Source organism: Martes martes (assembly GCF_963455335.1).
Source record: "Martes martes genome assembly, chromosome: 8".
In the NCBI taxonomy this organism is placed as follows: domain Eukaryota; kingdom Metazoa; phylum Chordata; class Mammalia; order Carnivora; family Mustelidae; genus Martes; species Martes martes.
Window position 1 is genome coordinate 100,434,294 of NC_137895.1, and position 25,171 is coordinate 100,459,464.

The following is a 25,171-nucleotide window of genomic DNA, read 5'->3' on the forward strand; positions in this document are numbered from 1 at the left end:
TATGTTATTTGTATGGTTGCCAGTACTTCCCTGTATTATTGAGTCATAACTTATTTATCTAATTCCATGTGTTGCATATATATGTTTTCAATTACAATGCTATGAAAAGGTTTTATGAACCTAATACATCTGTTCTACATTGGCTTAATAGAGAAGTCATTATTATTTTCTCAACATGACCATTCTGAAGGTCTCTGATATAAATTGCTTAATAGAGCATCAAAATACTTCAATCATGAAAAGTCCCTCCACCCACATCTATAAAACCCGATAGTTCCTGATTTATCTATATTCCTTCTGGGTCTCCCCTGCCTGGGTCTCTCCTTTGCTTTCTTGTTCCACTTGGATACAGGTCTTGTGGGTCAGTGCCAATTTGTCCTTTATCAACTTGCAGTAAAGAAAGATATCAGTTGATATAATTCACTTAGAAGGCTTTATAGTTGGACAGACAGGAAATGACAATGTCCTGAAGAAATAAGAAGTGGTGGAGAGGAAAGACAGAATTTAAAAGGAGATGATAACTCACTAAATATGAGAGAAGAGTGAGAAGGAATCTGTATGGGCTTGAGTAATAAGTAGGAAAAATAACCTAGGGAATAAGAGATGAAATAGAAAGAGATAGTTATGGAGAATTGGATTTAAAGAAGGGTTTTTTTTTGAGAGAGTGAGCAAGCACATGAGCATGGTGGGGGGGATGGGAGAGGGAGAGGAGAGAGAGAATCCTAAGCTCAGCGCTAAGCCCAAGACAGGGCTAGATCTCATAACTGTGGGATCATGACCCAAGCCAAAACCAAGAGTCAGACGCTTAACCAACTGAGCCATCCAGGTGCCCCGAATTGGGTTTTTAACTGATCCATGAAAATTTTAGCAGGGTAAAGAAAGCTGTATCCACTCTTTCCCCTAGCCAATCTCCCATCCTCAACTTTTAAATTCCTATGCACATCTGGTGCCTAGGAATTGCTTAAAAACAGATGATACCACATCTCAAGGAAGAGCATACATGTATGTTCAGGATTGACTTTTTTCCCATGAGTTCATCCTGGTAAGAATGAAGGTATGAATATGGACCAAGTTTAGAGTCCTTTGTCTAAGAAAGAGAGACTGGAACATTCATGAACCCAGGCAAACTAAGGCCTTGAGTAGCCCGTAGAGGGGAGGTAAGAAAACGGGTTAGTATACTCACCTTGTATTTCTTTGGAGGGAAACTGAACTGAGGTAAAACTTGCTAAGTAATCAACAAAGCAAAAAGTAATTTATTCAGAATATTTCATTTTAAGTAATTTCATATAATACAATTATAAGTCAGCACTATTCTACTGAAATACAGGCAATTAGAATATCTGAGGCCTTATCTCATTTTCAATTCAACATCATGAGAAAACCATAGTGGATGTTTGAGGGGCATTTAGTTCAACGTCATCATATCCAGGGTCCCCCTCTTCCCCCTGAAGCAGCCAGGGACTAGCTTCTTCTTTCCCAGGACCAGCTACCCCTCTGGAGAACTGTAGAGAAGAGCCTGAAACATTAAAGAGAAGCTTGATTAGAATTGGGACAAAGAGACAGGACAGTACCCCATGGTGGAAGCAAGTCAAGTCATGATGACAAAGCATCAGGTAATGTTCAAGAAAGCTCAGACAATTTAATATAGTTACAGCAAAGGTATATTAAGGTTATCCTGTCAGGATCCAGTCTATGTGGGTCTCCAGAAACACTATTATCACAGGAGATCTATGGCCAACACAGGTCCTCTATAAAGACATGTTTCTCAGCAAAGAATGACCCAAGAATGGTAAGAATCATAAAAAGGGACATGCAGGTGTGCCTGGGTGGCTCAGTGGGTTAAAGCCTCTGCCTTCGGCTCACCCAGGGTCCTGGGATCGAGCCCCACATCGGGCTCTCTGCTCAGCAGTGAACTTGCTTCCCTTCCTCTCTCTCTGCCTGCCTCTCTGCCTGCTTGTGATCTCTCTCTCTCTCTCTGTCAAATAAATAATAAATAAAATCTTAAAAAAAAAAAAAAGAAGGGACATGCAAATTTCTCTTTTCACAATTGACAGGTCCAAATTCAGAAACAGAAGGGTACAGGAGACCTGGAAAAATCTCAGGTCCTCACTGACAATCCCACTCTGCTCTTGATGGCCTTGACTTGTGTTCCTAAATGCCCCCCAAAACAATCACAGCATCCTTCCATAGTTGCCACGTCCCCAGGGTCACATTGGCCCTCAGAGGGAGAAATACTCTTCTCTGGAGAATGAGTGTCTTCATTTGACCACTGAACTGCCTACAAATTGAGACTCTATAATTCACCACCACGGCTTTAATTTTCAAGGCTATCATATATGATAGACTTTGTACAAATTAGTGCTAACACGATTGCAATGCCTCTCAAATGATCAAATGCCTCACAAATTCCAATATTGCAATATTTCTTAAGTCTCTGAATGCCTTTCAGAGATGGGACAGCACAAAAGTGTTATAAGAACAGTCACTCTATTTTTGGACTTGGTAAACTAACCTATGTCTTAAGGCAAGCACCTCAAAGATGAAGTTATGCAGATGCAGATACCGAGAATATAGAGTGATTCTCTCCCCCACCACACACACCGCCCCCAAGGAATGTGACAACACAAAAGAGAGGAAGATGGTCAAAGGATATGAGATCATCTGAATTTTGAATCTATAAGAAGGATCAGCAATGAGGAGCTCAAATTAACCCTTCCCAGGACAGAAACAAAAGATTACAAGAGATCAACTAACCCCACTCACCTGTTGGAGAGGCCCTCACCACATTTTCCTCCCCTGGGGGCACTTCCCCCTCGTTCATCCAGGAGGCAAAAGGAGCCTCAGGCACTGGGACCTCTTCAGCATTATCATAGTCCTCACTAGGGGCATCAGTCTTCTGAGCTGGGGGTTTAGATGGAACCACAGTAAATGGGTTGGCCTGGATAATATCTAAAACCCCTTCTGCCGCAGAGAATCTGAGAGCTACTAACCAGAGGCACTATTCACTCTGTGTTTTAAAAGGTCTTTTCCAAGGTCATGTATTTCATTTTGATGAGTCCATAAACCAGAAAAACAATCCAAACTTCTCAATATTTCCTGATTAAAACTACATATTTCAGAGAAACCCTTGCACCAGTGTGCCTTAGTAAAATATTTGGTCAGTTACACTTTCCAGATGCTATTTTTCAAAACAGTGTGTATGTTGCAACTGAATGAGGATCGTTCTGGACACAGACAGCCCAGCCTCACCATGAGGCACATCAGAACAAGCAGAGAAGAAGGAGAGAGGAGATCCCACTAATCCCAGTCAAAGGAAGACTGTCCCTCCTGAATCTCATCTCTATGAAAGGAAGTCCCCTGCCCCCAATACCCAGCCGAGGCAGTTCACCCCTACTACCTGGAGTAGGTTGAAAGTCACTATTGTCCTCACCATCCCCAGTGTAATATGGCAGTTTAGTCACAGAGTCATCTGACAGGGCCCCTAATGTGGAGAAAAACACAAAACGAAAAAAATCACAAAGCAGACAACACACACTCTCTCACACCCGTGGGACCTGTGGTAAGGCTAAGAAGAAATGCTGAAGCACATGTGGTTCCTGTGGTAAAAAGAGAAGGCTCAGAGCTCACAGGAGCTCAGCGGAAACCCATCCATTGCCTTTGGAGGGGCTGGTTCTGCGAGCATGAGGGGTCTGCAGAGAAGCCTTGGCTCACAGACAGTGGGGCTGGGGGAGGGGCTGACCCCTAGAGGGCCCAGGAGGGCAAGGAAGGGATACACACCAGTGCTGCCCAGCAGATCTTCCTTCTTTGCCACAAGATAGTCAATCTCCTCGTACACAGCCTCGTTGGGAACATCTTCGAAGCTGGGTAAGGCTGAGCAAACCACCAGCAAGTGAGAAATGTCCCTGAGTTCATCCCTGAACCAACAATCGAATCATTCTCCCCAGCGGTCAACATGGGAAAAGCCTCAGGGCTGCCAGGACTCTGGTAGTTTCTCCTCACACCCCGTGTGCCATGTCTGCACCTCTCTGCCTTGTCTGGCCCTGCATCCCTGCATCCACAGCTCAGCCCCTGTTCTTTCTTGTCTTACAGAGAAGCCATGACTGACGAGTGTTCAATCCTAAGACAGCCCTTAGAGTTTCATGTGGGGCAGATGGAGGTTTTCAAACACAGTTGCCGCCCACACACACACCTGGCCCTGTCTCCGGCCTCCACACACTTTCCATGTTACCCTGTACCCCTATAGCCCACCTCTGAGCTTTGCTCTCCATCTGTACATCTGAATCACCAGGATGACGAGGACCAGGAAGAGAAGGGCCCCCAGGATGAAGCAGAGCATCTCAGACAGGGAGAAGATGCCACGGATGGGATTTGGGCCTCGTCTGATCCCTAAGGAGAATAAAGCCAATAGCATTTGGAGAAGGGCAATGACCCAGGGAAACTCCTTTAGCATTTCCAGCCTGGGCAAGTCCCAGCCTCAGACATAACAGGATTGACAGTGACCCTGGTGGACACTCCCCCAGGCTTTATTCTGAGATAAACTGAATTCTACTCCACTGAGGTCCAACGGAGTGCTGGGCCAACTTACACAACTGTAGCCCCCTTTCTTCAGGTTTCTCCAGACCAGAGCATCAAGCAACTCCTGGGATAGGCATCTTGCTGCAGGGGAGTGACACTCATGGGCAAGTGGGGAAACCTTAGATTCTGAAGCACAGGAACCAGCCTCCCTTAGCCCAAGGGCAGTGGAAATTTGAAGGGAGTGAAGGGAAGTTCCCCAAGGAAAATGCCCTAAGACCTCCCCACCAGCAGATGGCTCTTCAGGGTCTTTCCTTTCCTGAGTTGGCTAATTCTGTCAGATTCCACAGAACATGTCCCCCAAATCTGAATATTCTCCCCTGCCTCCAGATTGTGGCACTGTACCTCCTGTAGGAGACTGCAAGCTTGTTCTTCCACCTAGAGAGAAAAACAGGAGTTTGCAGTCCAGGATTGGATCAGAGTGCAGGGCAGCCCATTTTCCCTACCTGAGCCCTGAAATCACTCCTCAATTACCACAACCTCAATGTTGAGACCTCCCCCTCTCCTAGATCCAGGGCTGACAGCATCTAGATGCAAATGCAAACTTCCCATTTTACCTGAGCCCACCCCACTGGCCCACCCTCGCTCCAGCTCAGCCAGAGCCACTCACCAGAGCACCGCACCCCAGCGTCCTCCTCGTGCTTGCAGTTGTTCTGGCCCCAGGGGTCCGCAGCACAAGCCCACAGGGAGGGCTCCCTGCCCCTGCATTTCACCTCATCCAGCCAGATGCTCCCATTTCCCGGCCCAAACGCTGCCTTCTGCAGTGCCTCAAGAGCAGAGCCACAGCCCAGCTGCTGACACACCACTTCGGCTTCTGCCAGGCTCCAGGAGTCATCACACACCGTGCCCCAGGAGCCCTCGTGCCAAACCTCCACTCGCCCTGAACACTCTGTGTCTCCTCCCCTCAGTCGGAGCTTCTCTTTGTCTGAAAAGGCAGCAGCATCTTCTGTTACTGCCCCTGGTGGGAAGGAAGGAGCCCTTGGGAGCCAACAGGGGAGAGGGGAGGGGCTTTATGTACCTGTGCAGGGGGCAGCAGTTGGACAGCTCCTGGGTCTCACTCCTGCAGAAGCAGACAAGGGGGCAGTGCTAGATCCGGGACAGCTGGGGGTGCTCTTCCCCAAACAAGATTATCTGAAGTGCTTGGATTCAGCCCAAAGGACAAGTGAAAATAACAGCCTTCCTAATTAGTATAATGGGCTGAATTACTAAGACATTCGCTAAAAATCATAGCCATTATCTGTTTATTTTATGTTTACTTGTTTCTCACTTTCCACATTCCACAATAAATAAAACACAGACATGTGTGTGCATACACACACATACACACACACATACACACACACACATAAACTCCATGAGAGGAAACACCTCTCATGTCTTATTCATCTCTATTTTTCTGCTATATATACCAGGTATATTGTATGCATTCATTCAACAAGTGTGCATTGAGAACCTTTTATAAATATTATGTATAGGGGCTTGATAAATATTTATTGAATGAATGGGTGAATAAAATCCAGTAAAACATAATTCCTTTAAATTCTTGCTAATAAGTAAGTTAATAAAGGGAATACAAATTGATATTAATGGTTTGTGGTAATAATAGTGGATATATTTTTTAAATCCTGAATCACAGACATAATTTGCATTCACTATCCCATTTATATTTTTAATGGAACATTATATAACAGATTATAAACTTTTCTTTTCTATTTTTCAGTATGACATGTGCACAAGCAAAGATTACTATGATAAGAGGATACTTTTTGTAAAGAACTGGAATAAAGAGGATTCAGAGAAAAACAGTTAGGTAGACAAATGGCTAAGGAGTGAAACAGAAATGTTTACATGATACTCAAATATACTGACAAAAAACTACATGGAGAGAGGACACAGATAACAAACATGAGATGAAAAAAAGACAAAAATGGAAACCAAAGGAAGAACAGAAATTTGAAAAATTACAAGAAAACAGAAGTATACATGGTACTTGTCATAAAATACCAGAATTGGCATATTCTTTCCATGTGATCCTATCCAACTTCCTACCCTGTGCACATCTCAGAAAATGATGGCAGGACCTCTTTGGGTGGTCGCTCACTTTCAGAACTGGAGTCTTCACTATCACTCAACTCATCATGTTTGATTGTAGAAAATTATCACCAATATAAGGTCTTAGAGTTTAATATCCCTTCAGCTTTTAGGGACACAGAAACAAGAAAAGCAGGTAAGGAAAGAGAAGCAAGGAAGGGAGTGAGCTCTGCCTTTGAAATATCTATCACCGTGCTGTCCCCTGGCTGTGGACTTCAGGCAACTCCTAGCCTATCCCCCAAGATATACCTGAGCTGGCAGGGAAGGGGGAGGGGGAAAGAAGGAACTGGAAAAGAATGTTAAGGGAAAGGAAAACACTATGAAAATGCAAAAAAAGTAAGGAAGAGAGGGAGGGAGGGAGGAAGAGGAAGAGGCCATCCCATCGTGACTCCAGTGTTCTTTTACCTCACGGTATTGTTCATTCCCTGAGGGACCATCACAAGGTGAGATACCTTTATGCTACTTGTACTTAGAATGAACTCAGATCTGCCTCCTTGTAAGCCCCATCCATCAGCCTGGTGTCCTGTCCCCTGCATCAGCTAGTTCATGGTGATTCTTCTCCTTCCATGGTAAAGTCCTTCAAAAGTCAACAGTCAAGTTGCATCTATTCTGGCATTTCTGCTAATTAGCCTAGTTACAGACTTCCTATGACATGGTTTCCAGTTGTTTTCGCACTAGAGACACATAACCCAGACAATGAAATGTGCCAGTGTCACTTCTAAAAGTAGATCACCCTATTACACAACAACAAATCAATCCACTTGGTAATTAAAATAAATCTATTTCCCGCACTGAATACTATATTTCAGCACCTTACTTCTCACTCTTTGCCCTTCACAGTTTCTCAAAAGTGTTGTACACTTTTCTAACCATCACCTTATTGATACTTTTACTTCTGGTTTCTACCCTGCCTCAAAAATGTTCTCATTAAACAGTCAATAACACACAATGCCCTAAATCTGTTGGGTATTTTTCAGCTCAAGTGTTCTTGAAACCTCAGTAGAATTTAATGTATATAACCATCCCCCTTTCCTTGAAAGGAACCTGAGTTCCAAACACAGTATTGTTTGGGTTCTTGTTTCTCTGTCTGCTCTGCATCAGACTCCATGTCTGTTCATAGACTGTACTATATTTAAAAAGTTAGTGTTCCCTGGAGTCTGTTTAAGGAACATTTATATTCCCAGTGATCTCAACTATTCCTATCTAACAATCGGGGAGATGGAGTGACTGCCAAGAGAAAAAAAAAAATGAGAAGGAATGAGAAGCGAACCTGCTGAACACTGCTGAAAATTCATGAATCCCGGAGAGAGAAAAGTCTGCTACATTTCATTACCAATTCAGAGGAATGGTGGACCCCAACGCTTAACTGGATGAGTTTAGAATAGTAGAAGAGGGGAAATCGTGAGGACCCTGAGTGGTTACTGACCATACTTCCAGAAACTTGGCTGTGGACGAGGGAGAAGAGAGAAGGACAGTAGCAAGGAAGTCAAGGAAAACTGTTTAGGTCTTTTTCAAAATGTGAGTCACACAAACCCATATATATACATTGATGAGATTAAACCAGGAGATGGGGGAAGTCAATGGCACTAGAAGAGGGAATCAAAGTGAAGACTTTGACAAGTGCAGTTAGGATCCACAGCCTGAGCAGAAGGGCTGGCCTAACATGAGGCCTGAGGCCACTGATTCAGGAGGCCAAGCAAGTACAGAGTGGGTGCAGAAACCACAAGTAAGTAGATTTGGTGAAAGGCAGAGGAGGAGTTTGCAGCCAACTGTTCTAATTTCTCAGTGAGGTAAGAGGCAAGATCATGATTTGAGACTAGATGGTGGGGATCAGGTGTTGACAATGTGAGGAAAGCAGAAAATATGTAAAATACAATTTTAAATTTAGGGCAAGCACACATATTAAAGAAGTACAGTGTCCTCAGAGACACTATGGAACCCCCAGTAGAGACTGGGTCCATGAGTTCAAAAGTAGAGTAGCCACTTGACCATGTGTTCTTTCCCTACCTTTGCCTTAGTCCAGTGCAGACAAGGAATACTCAGGTAGTTGACTTTAGCCAGGTCTGGAGTTTGTCAGGTGAGGCTGACAAAGAGGAGGCAAGGGAATTGCATAAATTAAAGGAGAAGGATTATAATGTTGGATCATATTATCTAATCTGACTAAGGAAAAAATGTGTGGATAGATGGAGAGTAGAAAAGTAAGAAAAACTGATAGGGGAAAAGTTTGGGCATCTCCATGAGCACAAGAAATTATTTGAAATGGAGCATTCTGGGTTAGGAGCCATAAGGATAGGAAACACTGGTCAGAGAATGGAAAAAAGAAATCAAGATTTCAAGCCGTACTGTTGCTAGATATCAGTGGTGTATGCATAGGCAGAGATAGGAGGAAGTCAATGAGCTGAGAGGTCAGGCTGCTGTCTCAGTTGTGTTTAAGGATATTGGAGGAAGTACCAATGGTTCCAGGAGTTAAGACAGAGACGAGGAAACTGGTGAGTCTGGTGTTGCAGTCTTCAGTGGACAAGGGGAAGTGACCAGAAAGTTAGGATGATGACAGCAACAAGCAGAAGTACTAGGTGGTATTTATTGCCTCATGGCATGAATTTCAAGTAGGTGGATGTTAAGAAGAGACACAGAGGAAGAATCATTGAAAATGGCAACTGAGAGCAAGAAGTATATCTGTTCCAAGTCTTAGAGAAAAGAGTGTTGAGAGGGGAAAAAAAAAAAAAAGAGCCAGGTGAGGGAGAAATCAGTGTTTTCAGGGAAAAAGCAGGTTTTGATCCAAACACCAAATGAAGGGAACTTGGAGGACATAAGAGAGTTTGAAAATGATGGGCTCCAACTTCCAGCAGGCTCTGTAGAACATTTAGGGAGAGTGAGATGAGGGTGACAGATTAAGCACTTGGTAGTTAATGAATGGCTCAACGGATACAGGATCAGCCCTGAAAACTGAGATCCTGAGGGCCTCTTAGAAGACAGAAATTCAAGCAGAAAGTCATGGGGTCATGAGGCTACTGACTTCTCAGCAGTTCTCTATGATGAGGCAACCAAGAAGATAAACAAATTCCTCTTTAACAGGAATGTCTTCCTGGGCTCTGCCTCAGAGAGGTCTCTGGCTCTGCTCATCATTGCAGGGGAACCCTGCTCCCCTCTCCCTCACCATTTTCTGCTCTGGCCATGATGGGATTTTTCTCGTGCCTCAAAGATGCCATGTTTCCTCCTACCTCAGTATGTACACTGACCCAAGCGATCTCTCCACTTTCTTCCTCTGAGAAATTCTTACTCACCCTTCAGCTTTCACTCTAAGTATGATTTCCTCTTTTACACCAATTCCACACTTCCACAGCACTTTCTAACTCTTCCTGAAATTTCTGCCTAATGAGAATTTTCAACACTGGACGGTAAGCTCCATGATGGCAGAGACTACATTTTCTTCTCTTCTCCATCCTCTCACCTGCAGCATAAACTTGTGCGTACAAGGCACTCAGTTACTATCTACCAAAAGGCTGACTGGAGGGCTAGTCCGATTGGTGTAGATACATTCCAGGGTAAAGTTACCATTAGCTTAAGAGACAAAACAATCAGGGTTGATTCCTTACTTGGCCCCTTATTTACTTTAACGTGTTAGGATAGCACTTAACTATTCCTAACTAATTGGCAATTACTTAGAAAGTTTATCAAGGTATTGCTTGTGTTCAATGCAATCCTTCTGGTATTTTTCATGTCAACTGCTATTGACGCCGGTTTCTTTATTTTTTCCTGTGAAACGAGATTGGAACATGTAAGTTAAATAATCATCCAAACTTCATGTTATATTCTTACCTTAAACTCACCCTTTGATTTGAAGATAAAATCTCACTAACAACATCCTACAGGACTGGGACAGACACATGGAAACAGTAAATTACCTTCACAGGAGATATAAGCTTCCTCTTGTGAAGAACATGAGTTGCGTCTCCAGGGGTCAGAAGGACATTGCCAGAGAGAGGAATCGGTTTTCCGACACTGGATTTGATCCACCCACCGAAGTCTAGAACCTTCCCTGGGAACTATGGAAGGGTTGAACGTCCCACTGTCTCCACAGCCAAGATGTCTACAGATGATGGACAAGGTGATGTCTGCCATGGGGCTGCGGCAGACACTGCCCCAGGTCCCATTGTAGAAAACTTCCAGCCACCCAGCACACTCCTGGTCCTTGCTCACCATCCTGAGCTTCAGGAAGTCTAAATTGGAAGGCGAGAGAGGGGGAAAGAGTCCATAGTAAGCATTCCACTCAGTGCCCTTGATTTTTTTTCTCCATGCCAGAGACTATTAACACTCATCCCTGACTCTGCTGAGGAAGGACCCACTAGGTGGCAAGACTGAAACTGACCTCCCTTTTACGTGATTTTGTATGTTTGTGTCTGGGTTTCTATTTCCCCCACAGCGATGTAGTAGAATATGAACAGAGAAGAACAGCCACCTGGGCACTCTACCCAGAGGGAAAGCTGAATCCTGCTTCCTGACAAAACTTCTGACAAAGTATATGAAAGGGAGTGTGGAAAGTGGGGTGATAAGCTGAATAATGACCCCCCAAAGGTGTTGTGTAAATATGTTACTTTTCATGGCAAAGGAGACTTTTCAACATGATTAAGGTAAGGACCTTAGGATGGTGAGATTAACCTGGAGTAGTGTGGGTTGACCAGGTAAGCCCAAATCCAATCACCTCTTTGACCTACTATCCTTAAAAATGGGAAATCTTTCCCAACTTCAGTCAGAGGGAAACGTGACTGAGGAAGAACGGTCAGAGGAAGGCAACGTTTTCAGCCTGAAGAGAAAGAAAGGGATCTATCTCCCACCCAGTGAATGGGCACAGCCTTAGGAAACTAGAGAAAACAGGGAGAAGGAATCTCCCCCAGAGCCTCCAGAAAGAATGCAGCCCTGTTGACACCTTGATTTTACCCAGTGAGACCCTTGTTGGACTTCTAACGTACAAAACTATACATTGATAAATTGTGTTGTTTCTACCACTCATCATATGGTAATGCATTTCGACAACAATAGGATCTCAAGACTTTACCACCAAAGAGAGCTGAAGATCGAGCCCTGCTTTCCAAATGGAAACTGTAGGAAATGGCTCTGTCAGGAGCTCTTGCTGTGAAGGAAGGACCTGAATCTCAAATGCCACAGGAGGAAAAGAAAGCACCTAATCTTTATATCTAAAAAGACAGGCAGTGTGGAAGGAAGTCTTCTCCTCTGGCCCTTTCAGCAACACCCTTCAGGGCTCAGACTCCCATCCTCCAGAGCCCACACCTCCTCTCCCAGCCTATAGACAGCAGCACGCAGGCAGACCTGAGCAGATGACCCCTGCATCCTCCTTGTGTCTGCAGTTGTGCTGTCCCCAGCCCCGGGAAGGACACTTCCAAATATGGGACTCCTTTCCTGTGCACTCCAAGTCATCCAGCCAGATAGGGTCCGATCCCTCCCCGAAGTGAGCAGAGACCGTGGCATTGAGGGCTTCTCCACAGCCCAGCTGTCTGCACACCACGTGGGCATCACTCAGGTCCCAGCTGTCATCACAGATGGTGCCCCAGGAGCCCTGGTGAAGGATCTCCACTCTGCCGGCACAGGGACCGCCTCCGTCCACCAGGCGGAGCTGTCTGCGATCTGAGGAGAGAACCAAGCCACTGGAGCATTTCACAGGAAAGGAGAAGGGCTTTCTTGCCCCCTGGGGACCCCTCACCTGAGCAGGTGGCTGCACTCTCCTGTGAGGCTGCAGAGCCCGAGGGTTCAGACACAGAGTCGTTGCAATGGGGCAACACCTGGGTCTGGTTTCCTGCAGAAACAGCATGGTCAGAGGGTTAGGCGGGTTGAGGAACAGGAGACTGAATTAAACTCAAGAGTAACCTAGTGCTGGGGCCTGAGATGAAAGCTGAAACATAACAGCAAGTTTACTAGAATTGTAGACTTCACCTCTTTATGGAAAGTTCTGCTTCTGACAATGCCAAATTTTTGTTATGCAGCGTTAGGAAACAGAAAACTTATACTTGCCATAATACTGAGCATTTACTGAAGACAAATGAAATGTTTGTCTTCTAAAGGACTTGAATAGGCATGTTCATAGTATCTTTATCCATAATAGCCCCAAACTGTGATGCCACCTAAAACATGTGACATTCTTGAAACAAAGTAACAGGCAGAAGCTGGATGGGCTGGGTCAATGCTGTCAATGAGGACTTAAAGGAGGTAAGGAAAATGTGACTGGAAGCTGGAGGGGAAATGAACAGTGATCTGTGTTATGTAAATTAATATATAGTTGCTCTAAGTGACTAGATTGGGAAGAAGTTTATTATGCAATAGTAACCAGAAAATACCTTCCATCAGTTTCAGTAACTGAGAGCAACCAGCAAAATCAGTCAGTAAATATTTATTTACCTCAAGCCCACAGAATACACATTATTCCCAGGGCATACAGCTCATTTAGCAAGGCTGATCACATTTTATACTCCCCCCCACACACACACACACAAAATGACATTTTAAAAATCATTAAATTTGTTTTTTGAAAACAATTTTGAAAAATCATTAAAATGTGTTTTTTGAAAAAATATATATATATATTTTGACCAAAATAGGATTAAGCTGGAAACACAGGATTTATACTGTGCAACAAAGTAAGGAAGATTGGTGTTCAGTGATTGACTTTGCTAATACTTTCAATTTCTACTTTGAAAACAGCCAAATCCCAATTTGCATTCAGGCAGGATGGTATGTAACACCAATTTACCATGCTTCCACTATATTTAATTCTCCTGATTATGGCCACAACTCAAATTGAAAGGAGAGTCTACATAATAATTGGCCTGTATTCTTTAAAAAGTTGATGTCGTGAAATACAAAGCAAGATTCAGGAAGTGTCCCCGATTAGAGAACACTAAAAGGAAGACAACTGAATGCTGCATATTTCCTCAACTCTTTTTTTGTTGTTAAGTACATATTAGGGACACTTGGGAAATTCTGAATCAGACTTATGAACTAGAAAATAGAATTACAACAATGGTAATTGGTCAGAAGATAAATGGATAAAGAAGATGTGCCATATATATTGTAATATTATTCAGCCATGAGAAAGAAGGAAACCCCGCCACTTGGGACAACAGGGATAGATAGTGCAGGCATTACACTAAATAAGATAAGCCAGAAAGAGAAAGACAGGTACTACGTGATATCATTTTTATGTAGAATCCAAAAAAAAAAAAAAATCAAAATCAGTATGATGCTAATAAGCAAAATAAGTCAGTCAGAGAAAGACAAATACCATATGATTTCACTCATATGTAGAATTTAAGAAACAAAACAGATGAACAAAAGGGAAGGAGGGGAAAAAAGAGAGAGAGAAGCAAATCATAAGACTCAACTACAGAGAATAAAAAGGGTTGACGGAGGGAGGTGGGCAGGGAGAAGGGCTAAATACATGATGGGCATTAAGGAGGGCACCTGTGATGAGCACTGGGTGTTGTAAGTGATGAATCACTAAATTCTATGAACTAGAATTTAAATAAAAATTTGAAAGAGAAACAAAATCAAAATCATAGAAGTGTGGAGTAGCATAAATGTTGAGGCTGGGGGATGAGGAAGTAGGGAGAGTTGTGTAAAAATGTACAGACTTCCAATTATAAAATAAATCAGTTCTGAGGGTCTCATGCATAATGTAGTGACTATAGTTGATAACACCATATTGTATAATTGAAATTTGTTGTAAGAGTCTAACTTAAATGTTCGGAGCGCCTGGGTGGCTCAGTGGGTTAAAGCCTCTGCCTTCAGCTCAGGTCATGATCTCAGGGTCCTGGGATCGAGCCCCGCATCGGGCTCTCTGCTTAGCGGGGAGCCTGCTTCCTCCTCTCGCTCTCTCTGCCTGCCTCTCTGCCTACTTGTGGTCTCTGTCTGTCAAATAAATAAATAAAATGATTTTTTTTAAAAAAAGTCTAACTTAAATGTTCTCACACACACAGAGAAAGGTATATTTGTGAGGCATGGCTGTGTTAATTAACTAGAATGGGGAGAATCCTGTCACAAAGTATATGTATATCCAGTCACCTCATGGTACACTTGGACGGTCTTACAATTTTGTCAGTTATACCTCAATCAAGCTGAAATTTTAAAAAATTTTTGCTAAGAAATTGTCCATTTTGATTGAGATTGGAGTTAATTTACAGATGAACTTTGAGGTAGCTGACTATATTTAATATTTTCAATTCATTTATATGGTGTCTCTCTTCATTTTTAAACATCTTTAATCTCTCTTGGAGATCTTTTGTGTTTTTAACCAGATTTTCTCCCTGGTGGTTTATGTTTTTTATCTTACCATAACTAGTACATCTTTTCATTTTACCATATTTTTATTGATACTATTTGCTAATATTAATTTTAAAAATTTTGTATATATTTTGTACATGATTTTGTATCCAGCAATGTTATAATTAGACTGTAACTTCTAGTAATCTAACTACAGATTCCTTTGAGTTTTATGCATTTGTGCATTTTTTGCAATCATGTAAATTTTATTTCTTCCATTTTAGTTCTTTTACTTTTAAATATTTTTGCCCCCCAGTAAATTGTTGGATAAAAATGGTAATAGATATTAACATCATCTCCCTCATCCCAGGGAAAAATATTTCAATATTTCACCATTAGTGTGATATTTGCTCTGGATTTTTGTTATATGGTCTTTAACAGACTGAAGAAAACTCCCTCCATTTTCAGTATGCTAAGAGATGTTATCATGTATCATTCTTGAATCTTTCCAAATGCCTTTCCATATCTGATGAAAAGATTATGTGATTCTTTTCTTGTTTAGTTTTGTTAATTGGTACATCTTATAATAACTGCATTTCTGGGACAAACTCTGTCTGGTTGTAGTGTATTAATTTTTTTACATCTCCAGATTTAATTTGCTTACATTGACTTCATGAATTGTGAATCCATAAAGAAAAAGTGGTCTGTAATTCACCTTTCTTCTAATATCCCAGTCAGATTTTTATATTTATGGGTCCTTTCTGATATTTACATGATTTTTGCAACTTTTCTGTAAGTTTGTGTTTGTTTAAAAATAAAAAGTTTAATGCAAAGGAAAAAAAGAATTAACACCCAGTCTTCCAAAAAATTAAAAAAGAGAGAGAGAATAATTCCTACCTCACTTATAAGAGTTGGAAAAGTGTGTTTGTAAAAGGTGGTAAGCTCAGGAGTCGCTTATGTCACCATCTTGGACAAGACCATCAAGCTCTTTTTGGTGAAAAATAACGAGCTAATTATAAAATTTATATGGAAAAAGCCAAGAATGATCAACACTGATCAACAACGATCTTGAGAAGAAAAACAATGAAGTTAAAGGTATAATACACATATACATATACACATTTTACCACATATCAAGACATACTACATGGACATTGGGGAGGGTATGTGCTATGGTGGGTGTTGTGAAGTGTGTAAGCCTGACGATTCACAGACCTGTATCCCTGGGGCTAATAATACATTATATGTTAATAAAAAAAATTTTTTAAAGACATACTACAAAGTTATAATAATTACTGAACTGGGGCATTCATGCCAGAATAGACAATGATACAATAGAAGAAACTGGAGTCCAGAAGATGACCCAGATATACTGTAGATTCAATATGACCAAGGTGGCACTATAGTGGGGAAAGTGTCTTTTTAAGGAAGGATTCTGAATGGTAAAATTAACAAGTCAGGGAATGACAGATGCTGGCAAGGATGTGGAGAAAGTGGAACCCTCCTACACTCTTGGTGGGAATGCAAGCTGGTGCAACCACTCTGGAAAACAGCATGGAGTTTCCTCAAAAAGTTGAAAATAGAGCTACCCTATGACCCAGCAATTGTACTACTGGGTATTTACCCTAAAGATACAAATGTAGTGATCGGAAGGGGCATGTGCACCCGAATGTTTATAGCAGCAATGTCCACAATAGCCAAACTATGGAAAGAACCTAGTTGTCCATCAACAGATGAATAGATAAAGAAGACGAGGTATATATATACATATATATATACAATGGAATACCATGCAGCCATCAAGAGAAGTTAAATCTTGCCATTTGCGATGACATGGATGGAACTAGAGGGTATTATGCTGAATGAAATAAGTCAATCAGAGAAAGACAATTATCATATGATCTCCCTGATATGAGGAGTTTGAGAGGCAAAGTGGGGGGTTTGGGGGGTAGGAAAGGAATAAATGAAACAAGATGGGATCGGGAGGGAGACAAACCATAAGAGACTCTTAATCTCACAAAACATACTGAGGGTTGCCGGGGGTAGGGGGGTAGGGAAAGGGTGGTTGGGTTATGGACACTGGGGAAGGTATGTGCTATGGTGAGTGGGTGAGTGCTGTGAAATGTGTAAACCTGGCAATTCACAGACCTGTACCCGTGGGGCTAATAATACATTATATGTTAATTAAAAAATAAAAAGTTATAAATTTAAAAAAAGGAAGGATTCTGAGTCTATTGGATATTCATGTAAAAATATGAAATTTGATCCCTATCACATATGAAAACCAATTCCAGGACTATATAACAAAATGTGAAATAAAGATAACTAAACCATAGAGGAATATCTTCAGGATCTTAGGGCAGACAAAGTTCTCTTCAAAGGACATAAGAAGCAGTATGTGGTGGGGGGAGGGGGGGAGTTGATAAATGGAACCTTGTTAAATTCAAGAACTTGGCTTATCAACGAACATCATTAAGAGAGTAAAAATGAAAGGGCAAGAGTTAAACACCCAAAATAAATACATACATATTTATACCACAAGTCATTGTCACAGTTATCTGCAACATCACTATTTGTAATCACTGAGAAGTGGAAATAAATAAAAACTCCACCGTTGGTTGATGGATCAATACTGGTCACATGGTCATTCAATGGGATATGTCACAATAATAAAAATGAGTGAAATAGCTATAAACAACGACATGCATGAATCGCACACACAGTATGGAATCAAAGAAGTTAGATGCAAAATGAAACATACTATATGATTTTATATAAAATTCAAAATATAAAAAAACTATTCTATAGCATAGAAATGAGGAGACTGGTTTTCTTCAGACAGAAGGGTGGGCATAGGGACCGGTAGGGTATGAACGTGGCTTCCGGGGTGCGGCTAATGATCTCTTAGTTGATCTGGGTTGGGGTTACACAGTATTCATGTTGTTATGATTCATTGAACTACATGCTTCTACTTACAGACTTTCTCTGCAAATAATACTCAGATATATTTAAATAATAGTGTTAATTTTAAAAGAGATCCCTCTTAACATTCCTTAACTTGAGCTGAAAGGCAAATGACCAACGAAAAGAACCATGTTTTATCATGGATTATCTCATTTTTAAAATAATTCTTCCACAATCTCTGCTCTTAAGGACATTTCATTCAAGAAGCATCCTGATTACCAGTTAACCCTTTCCTCTCTCTTACCTGAGCAGATCACTGAGGCTGTGTTTCCATGGGTACAACTAGGAATGCCCAGGGCAGTCACAGGGCAATTCCACAAAAAAGACTCAGCCCCTGAGCAGTGAAATCGAGCTTCCCAAATTTTATCACCTCCTTCCACAGAGTATGCTCCTTTTGGAGTAGAGACGGCAACCCCACAGCCAAGCTGTTGACAAACAACATTGGCATTGGCCATATTCCAATGTGAGGCACAGAGCGTTTTCCACTGTCCAGAAATATACATCTCCACTTGTCCCTCACACTGAGAGATGCCATTTTTCATGAGCCGGACTTCTGTGTACACTAATGGGAGAAGACAATATTTCAGACAAATCTCATGTCTTTTTTACCCCAGGAGAGTATGCGGCAAGGTTGAAGTCCCGCTCTGCATCTCACCTGAACAGAAAACTTGAACAGCCCCACGGTGGCATGCATCTCCTGGACAGGACTCGCTGTGGCAAAACCGGAGTCTAGGTTCATGCCCCTTACACTGGAATTCTTTAGGCCAGACTCTATCTGACTCTCTGATAGACATATCCCCCAGGAAAGACACAGCTTTGCCACACCCCAGCTCTGCACAGATGACCTGGGCAGTGAGTAGCGTAAAGTTCCCACCAGACAGTGGAACCCAGTCTTTTCCAGAAAGAACTTCTACCCGCCCTAAGCAGGGTCCATCCCCTCCAGCGAGACGCACAAAGCCTAAAAGAAAAAAGAAAACCAAACCAAGTAAGTGTTCATGATTCTGGTTTGGCAGTTAGAAGTGGCATGTCATGTGTAATAGTATATGACCATTAGATGTCACAGTTAAAAGTTTTCCTTTTCCCAGGCAGTGGGAAGAAGAAGAGGACTTAACAGTTGGTATCAGAATGGGACCTCCCCGAGTCAGTTTCTGAAGACAGATTATTTGGAGTAGCTGAATACTAGGAAAATATATTTTGGGGTTGATTAGAGAAGCAAATTCCTCATCTGAGCCCAGGGAAACTGCATAATATAGGCATTCAAACCTGACTACAGAGGTATAAAGATCAGAACCAACAAAGGGACATGGACTATGAGGGGGTAGAAATCTATCAGCCAGACAAGGTTAGAAAGTCATCCTGAGACTTGTGAGGCTCAAATTCTGGTCAACTTTCTTTCCTAGGAGCCAATCCTCAAATGACTGAGGATAAGAAAAACCAGGAGATCTGTATCCATGAATGCATGACAGCCTGCAGACAGACTGATGCCTTGATATTAGAAATATAGACATTATAACTAATCCATAGTTGTGATTCCAAATCTTATCTATCTTATAATTTTTTATGCCAATATATTCCATGAACAACTTAGGTGACCTAAGTGGGAAAGAACATGAGTCTAGATGTTAAGAAAGCTCAGAGAGTCAGGAGAGGAAGGGCATGGTTCCAGCCATCTCTCTTGAAACCCTAGAATATAAGAATAGCCACCTTCCATCCATGAACACAAGATAACTTTTCCATTTATTTGCATATTCTTTCATTTTCTTCATAAATTTTTTAATTTTTAAAAGAGTGAGCATTTAGGGGTGCCTGGGTGGCTCAGTCATCAAGCATCTGCCTTCTCCGCAGGTCGTGATCCAGGGTCCTGGGATCAAGCCCCGCATCGGGCTCTCTGCTTCTCCCTCTCCCACTGTTCCTGCTTGTGTTCCCTCTCTCGCTATGTCTCTCTCTGTCAAATAAATAAATAAAATCTTTAAAGAAAATTAAAGAGTAAGTATTAAAAATATGCAGAAATTAGACAGATGACTGAATTAGCTGACAAAGTCTTTAAACCATTTATTAAATGTACTTAATGAAACATAAAGCAGCTTTTTAAAAACTAGAAAAAAACAAATGGAACTTCTAAAACTAAAAAATATAAAAGCTGGAATGAAAAAAATTATCTAATTAACTTAAAAGATTAGACATGGTAGAATAAAAGAATTATGAAATTAAACACAGAACAGTAGAAGCTTTCTCTCTGAAGCCCAGAGAGAGAAAAGAGAGAAAAATCACCTATGAAAATGCATCTCAAAACTGAATGAAAATAAAAACATTTTCATACAAATAAAAAATGATAGAATTTGAGGCCACCAGAACTGCACTACACAAAAATGTTAAAGTTCAAGCTAAAGGAAAACAGTAACAGATGAAAATATGAATCTATGTTTTCAAAGCTATAAAGATCACTGTAAATGATTAATCTGTGGGTAAATATAAAAAAACTTTGTCTCATTTTTAAAATAATAGAATATTTAAGGCAAATATAACAGCAATGTGTTATAAGATTTATGATATATTTACAAGTAAAATATATGACAACAATAGAAATGATAAGAGAGAATGGAAGCATACTGTGTAAGGTCTTATATTATGTTGTGATATAATATCATTTGAAGGCAAAATGTGATTACAGAGTAATAATTTCAACATTATGGTAAACTCTAAGCAAAGCAATATATCTAATAAACCAATAGAGTTAATAAAATATAATACTAAAAATATTCAAAGATTAAAATAGGAAAAAAGAATATATAAGACAACTGCAAGTCAGTAGACTTAAATCCAAGCATATCGACAATTACATCAAATTGAAATAATTTAAATACTTCAAATAAAAACAAGATAACCATACTGGATGAAATAAGTCTACCACTTCAATTATATCTCAGTAAAACTGGGGAAAAAGAGTAAGACACACCATATGTTGTCCACAAAAACATATATACATTAAATATAAACACAGAAATGGGAGTGTCTGGGTGGCTCAGTCAGTGAAGCATCTGACTCTTGATTTCAGCTCAGGTCATAATCTCAGGGTCGTGAGATCAAGCCCCGTATCTAGCTCCATGATGAGGGTGGAGCCTGCTTGAGATTCTCCCTCTCCTTCTCCCTCTGTCCCTCCCCCTCCCTCTCTCTCTAAAATAAAATTGAAATTTTAAAAAACTAACACAGAAACCTATTAAAAGGGTCAGAAAAGATAAACCATGCAAGCACTAATCTAAGAAAGCTGTCATTATCTATGTTAATATCAGACAAACTAAGACTATAAGACAAGGAATATGTTCAAAAATAAAGACGTATTTCATGATGATAAAATACAAAAGAAAACATGTAATATCAAAATTAGAGGGACACCGCTAAAGCAGTGCTTAGAAGAAACTCTAGAGCCTTGACACTTCCTTGATACATACATTAGAATACAAAAGAAAAATTAAATATAAATGGTCTAAAATTCCAACTCAAGAATCTACAAAAATAACAGCAAATCATAACCAAAAGAGAAGAATGTAAACTAAGAAACAAATCAGCGAGGTAGAAAACAAATACAATAAAGAAAATCAACAGAGTACATTGGCGATTCTTTTTGAAAGAATAGTAAAATTGATCATCTTCTAGTAGACCTGATCAAGAAAAAAATGAGGAAATAAACAAATTAACAGTATCAGGGATGAAAAGGGGGTTATCATTATGGATCCTATCAATATGTAAAAGATAATAAGATATGAACAAATTTTGCCCTAATTTGAAAATTTTATTTATAATAGGATGAGTCCTTGAAAACTAATTACTTGAAAAACACAATTTATCAAAAAATAAAAAATGGAGGTGCCTGGGTGGCTCAGTGGGTTAAAGCCTCTGCCTTTGGCTCAGGTCATGATCCCAGGGTCCTGGGATCAAGCCCCGCTTCCGCTCTCTGTTCAGCCGGGAGCCTGCTTCATCCTCTCTCTTTGCCTGAATCTCTGCCTATTTGTGATCTCTGTCTGTCAAATAAATAAATAAAATCTTTAAAAAATAATAATAAATAAATAAATAAAAATGGAAATAAAAATAAATAATAAAAATAAAAAATAATAAATGGAAAATCCAAGTATTCCTATATTTGTTAAAGAAGTAGAACTCATATTATATTGAGGCACGTGGGTGGCTCAGTTGGTTAAACACCTTCAGCTCAGGGGTCAGGTCGTAGTCCACGGGTCCTAGAATCAAGCACCTTGTTGGGTTCCCTGATGAGCAGGGAGCCGGCTTCTTCCTCTCCCTCTGCCCTCCCTCGCCCCCCCACCCCGCTCCTGCTCGCTCTCGCTCTCTCTCATTCTCTCTCCCTCAAATAAATAAATAAAATCTTAAAAAAAAGAAAAGAAAGAAATAGAGCTCATATGGTAAAAACTTCCCACAAAGAGAATTGGAAGCTTCAAATACCTGCGGAGCTCAAAAACAACTCCTGCACTCCCACAGAGGAAGAGAGGGAAAGAAGAAATGAGAACAAGAAGTCTAAAACAGTAGCTGTAGTGAATGTATGAATTAAAATGGATCTCCGGTCCCCAGCCTCCCCTCTTGAAGTTAATTGCGCGACTTCATCCTCTTGCCATTTTGAACCTCAGTGCTGTAGCCCTTCCCAAGTTGTGAAGCCCCTCCCCAATCTTTTTCCCAGAACCCTCTGAAATCCCCTCTTTATTTCAAACAAGCTCCTCTGTACTCTTCACAGATCATTTTTTCTACCTCTGTATTTCGGCTAAATACAATATTTCTAACAATCTATCAGAGGCTGAAATTTCTCTTTCATACCCCTTTCCTAAAATTGAGAGAAAGGAATTCCAAGAATTCAATTTCAAATTTTGCAGAAAGTGTGGTTTCCTATTCTTATCAATGCTACATCACCACCACTTTGACTTCCCTTTATATCATTAAAACATGTTCTGGAAAATATAGAAACAGACTGGAGAGTAGAAACTGATGACAAGAGATTAGTCAAAGAAAACTGAAACAGTTCATTAAAATATGAGAATTTAAGTCAAAGCAATGGTAATGGTAATCAGGGAGTAAAAATCAAAACCAAAGTTTAGATGCCATACCACTCTCAAACTCATTTTATCTTTACATGTACTTTAACTGGAATTAATATCACAAGCATCAATTTTCTTAAGATAGTAATAGAAGTAATAATAATAATAATAATAAAAGATAATAATAGAAGTGCCAACATCACATTACTCAGATACTGATTTATCAAAATAAGGCAGGTCCCCTGTAGTGTTTCCACAATTTATCTGCAATTGATACCCATGACTAGGACATCATAACAACAAGGAATGTTACCTGAAATGTCAGAAAACAAGTTTTCTTTAAAAAAAAAATCTTAACTGAAAGTAGTAAACTCAAATGCCCCTTGAAAATAATTATTTTTTAAATAATAATAAAGAGGATAGGAGGAAACTTTTGAGATGATAGATAGCTCTATGGCATAAATCACGTTGTTTTCACAGATGTATACTTACCTCCAAACTCATTGAGTTGAATATATTAAATACATACAGTTTTTACATGTCAATCATACCTCAATAGAGTAGCTCTCAAAAAAGAATATTGTGTTTAATTTACCTGAGTTAGTATCATCAAAGATCCACTGAAGCTACAATTTGAAAAAAATCAGTTTTCCAGTGATCTTCCTCATGCAGATCACAAAAATGCTGATTGGCTATAGGGTCATATTGTTAGGTTGCTATAGACCTAGTCGAGTGTACTCACGTCTCCACCTGTCCCACCACTTCATCAGAGGAACCCAACTATCCAACTACCTACCTTAGGGGATTCACTGTAATATCTAATAATATCTTCCTCAAGTCAAGCTGCTCTGATGACATCATTGACGGATCTTTTCATCAATCATTGTGATAACTACTGACAACATCTCTGGCAAATACTGATACCATCCATTCACACTCTAGTTTCATTGTTCTCTTTACTGCCTCCACTTTGGCATACGCCAAATACACTTACACAGTATTGAGCACTTCTTAGGTGCCACCTCAGGTCCTCTTGGCATCAGTGCCCTTAGTATTTCCTTTGCTCCAGCTACTGTACTGTAAATTTTAAAATTTCTTATTTTCTGGGGCACCTGGGTGGCTCAGTCAGTTAAGCGTTTACCTTCAGCTCAGGTCATGATCCCGGGGTCCTGGAAACAAGCCCCTCATGGGGCTTCCTGCTCACCAGGGAGTCAACTTCTCCCTCTCCTCTGTCCCTCCACCCTGCTCATGCCCTCTCTCTCTGATAAGTAAAATCTTTTTTAAATAAATAAATTTAAATTTTTCTCATATCTTCCTGCTGCTTCAATGTCTTCATGAACAGGCTGTGAGTACACCACCCAGGTGACCAGGTGTACCAATGAGATAAGGCTGACATCTGCCACCAGTCCCCCTTCTTTCCCTCTCCTGACTATGACCTAGTAACATTCAAATGTATCAGTGAAATCTCCTTATGCCTTTTGCTTGTGTACTCCCCCTGGAACCCCAATATTGTCATTTACCCAGTAGGTCTTGATTCTCTTTCTTGGCTCTCTAACTGCTTGGTTGAGCCTCTCATGTGGCCCCCTTGCAACATTAAGTGACTCCAACTCTCTAAGATTTGTAAGTATAATAAACTTTTTTTCCCTGCACCTCTCCCATGTCCCCTCTTGTGGCCGTACCTGAAGGGCCCAGTGATCCAAAGGTTTAGATCCTTCACTGTCCAGGACCAAGCAAGTCCCTAGGCTGCTTTGAGCACCTAAAACTCTAGGAGTCATTGTGTGACGGGGGTCTTCACCCAAGTATGTGATCCTGTTAGTTATTCTGGGAATGAAACCAGAGCTATTCCTACTGGATATCTCCTTGACAGATCAGACAGGCTTTACCTGAGCACACTACTCCAGCAACCCAACTATGGGAGAAGTCTCGTTCATAGAGTTTGGTAGAATAATGAGAACAGGCATTGAGAGTTGATTCTGTCCCTTTACAAAAAACATATGCAAGACAAATAGGCCCATTCCCTGGTCCAAAATAAGCCTCTTTGGGAGCATCAACAGCATGTCCACATCCCAGCTGTCTGCACACGACATTTGCAGCCTGCAAGTACCAATAATAACCATACACTGTGCCCCATTCTCCTGTGTATTTCACTTCCACTCTCCCCTCACAGCGGTGGCTCCCATTCACCAGCCTCAGCTCCGTAACTGTAAGAGAGACACAGACACAGAACACAGGAC

General features: G+C 40.9%; 1 protein-coding gene across 1 annotated transcript in view; it reads right to left on the bottom strand.

Moving 5' to 3' along the window:
- Positions 1–1,225: 1,225 nt before the first annotated feature.
- LOC308348406 (antigen WC1.1-like) overlaps positions 1,226–25,171 on the bottom strand; it is a gene marked incomplete at its 5' end in the record, with an annotated part of 38,688 nt that continues 14,742 nt past the window's right edge. The window contains 14 exons of the mRNA XM_080812445.1: positions 1,226–1,516; positions 2,764–2,901; positions 3,398–3,481; positions 3,778–3,870; positions 4,249–4,386; positions 4,918–4,950; positions 5,183–5,497; positions 5,591–5,632; positions 10,569–10,883; positions 11,992–12,306; positions 12,383–12,475; positions 18,143–18,460; positions 18,554–18,856; positions 24,821–25,138. Coding sequence (XP_080668571.1) covers positions 1,371–1,516; positions 2,764–2,901; positions 3,398–3,481; positions 3,778–3,870; positions 4,249–4,386; positions 4,918–4,950; positions 5,183–5,497; positions 5,591–5,632; positions 10,569–10,883; positions 11,992–12,306; positions 12,383–12,475; positions 18,143–18,460; positions 18,554–18,856; positions 24,821–25,138 — 2,651 coding nt within the window. The 3' untranslated portion in view covers positions 1,226–1,370. The remainder of the gene's footprint in view (positions 1,517–2,763; positions 2,902–3,397; positions 3,482–3,777; positions 3,871–4,248; positions 4,387–4,917; positions 4,951–5,182; positions 5,498–5,590; positions 5,633–10,568; positions 10,884–11,991; positions 12,307–12,382; positions 12,476–18,142; positions 18,461–18,553; positions 18,857–24,820; positions 25,139–25,171) is intronic.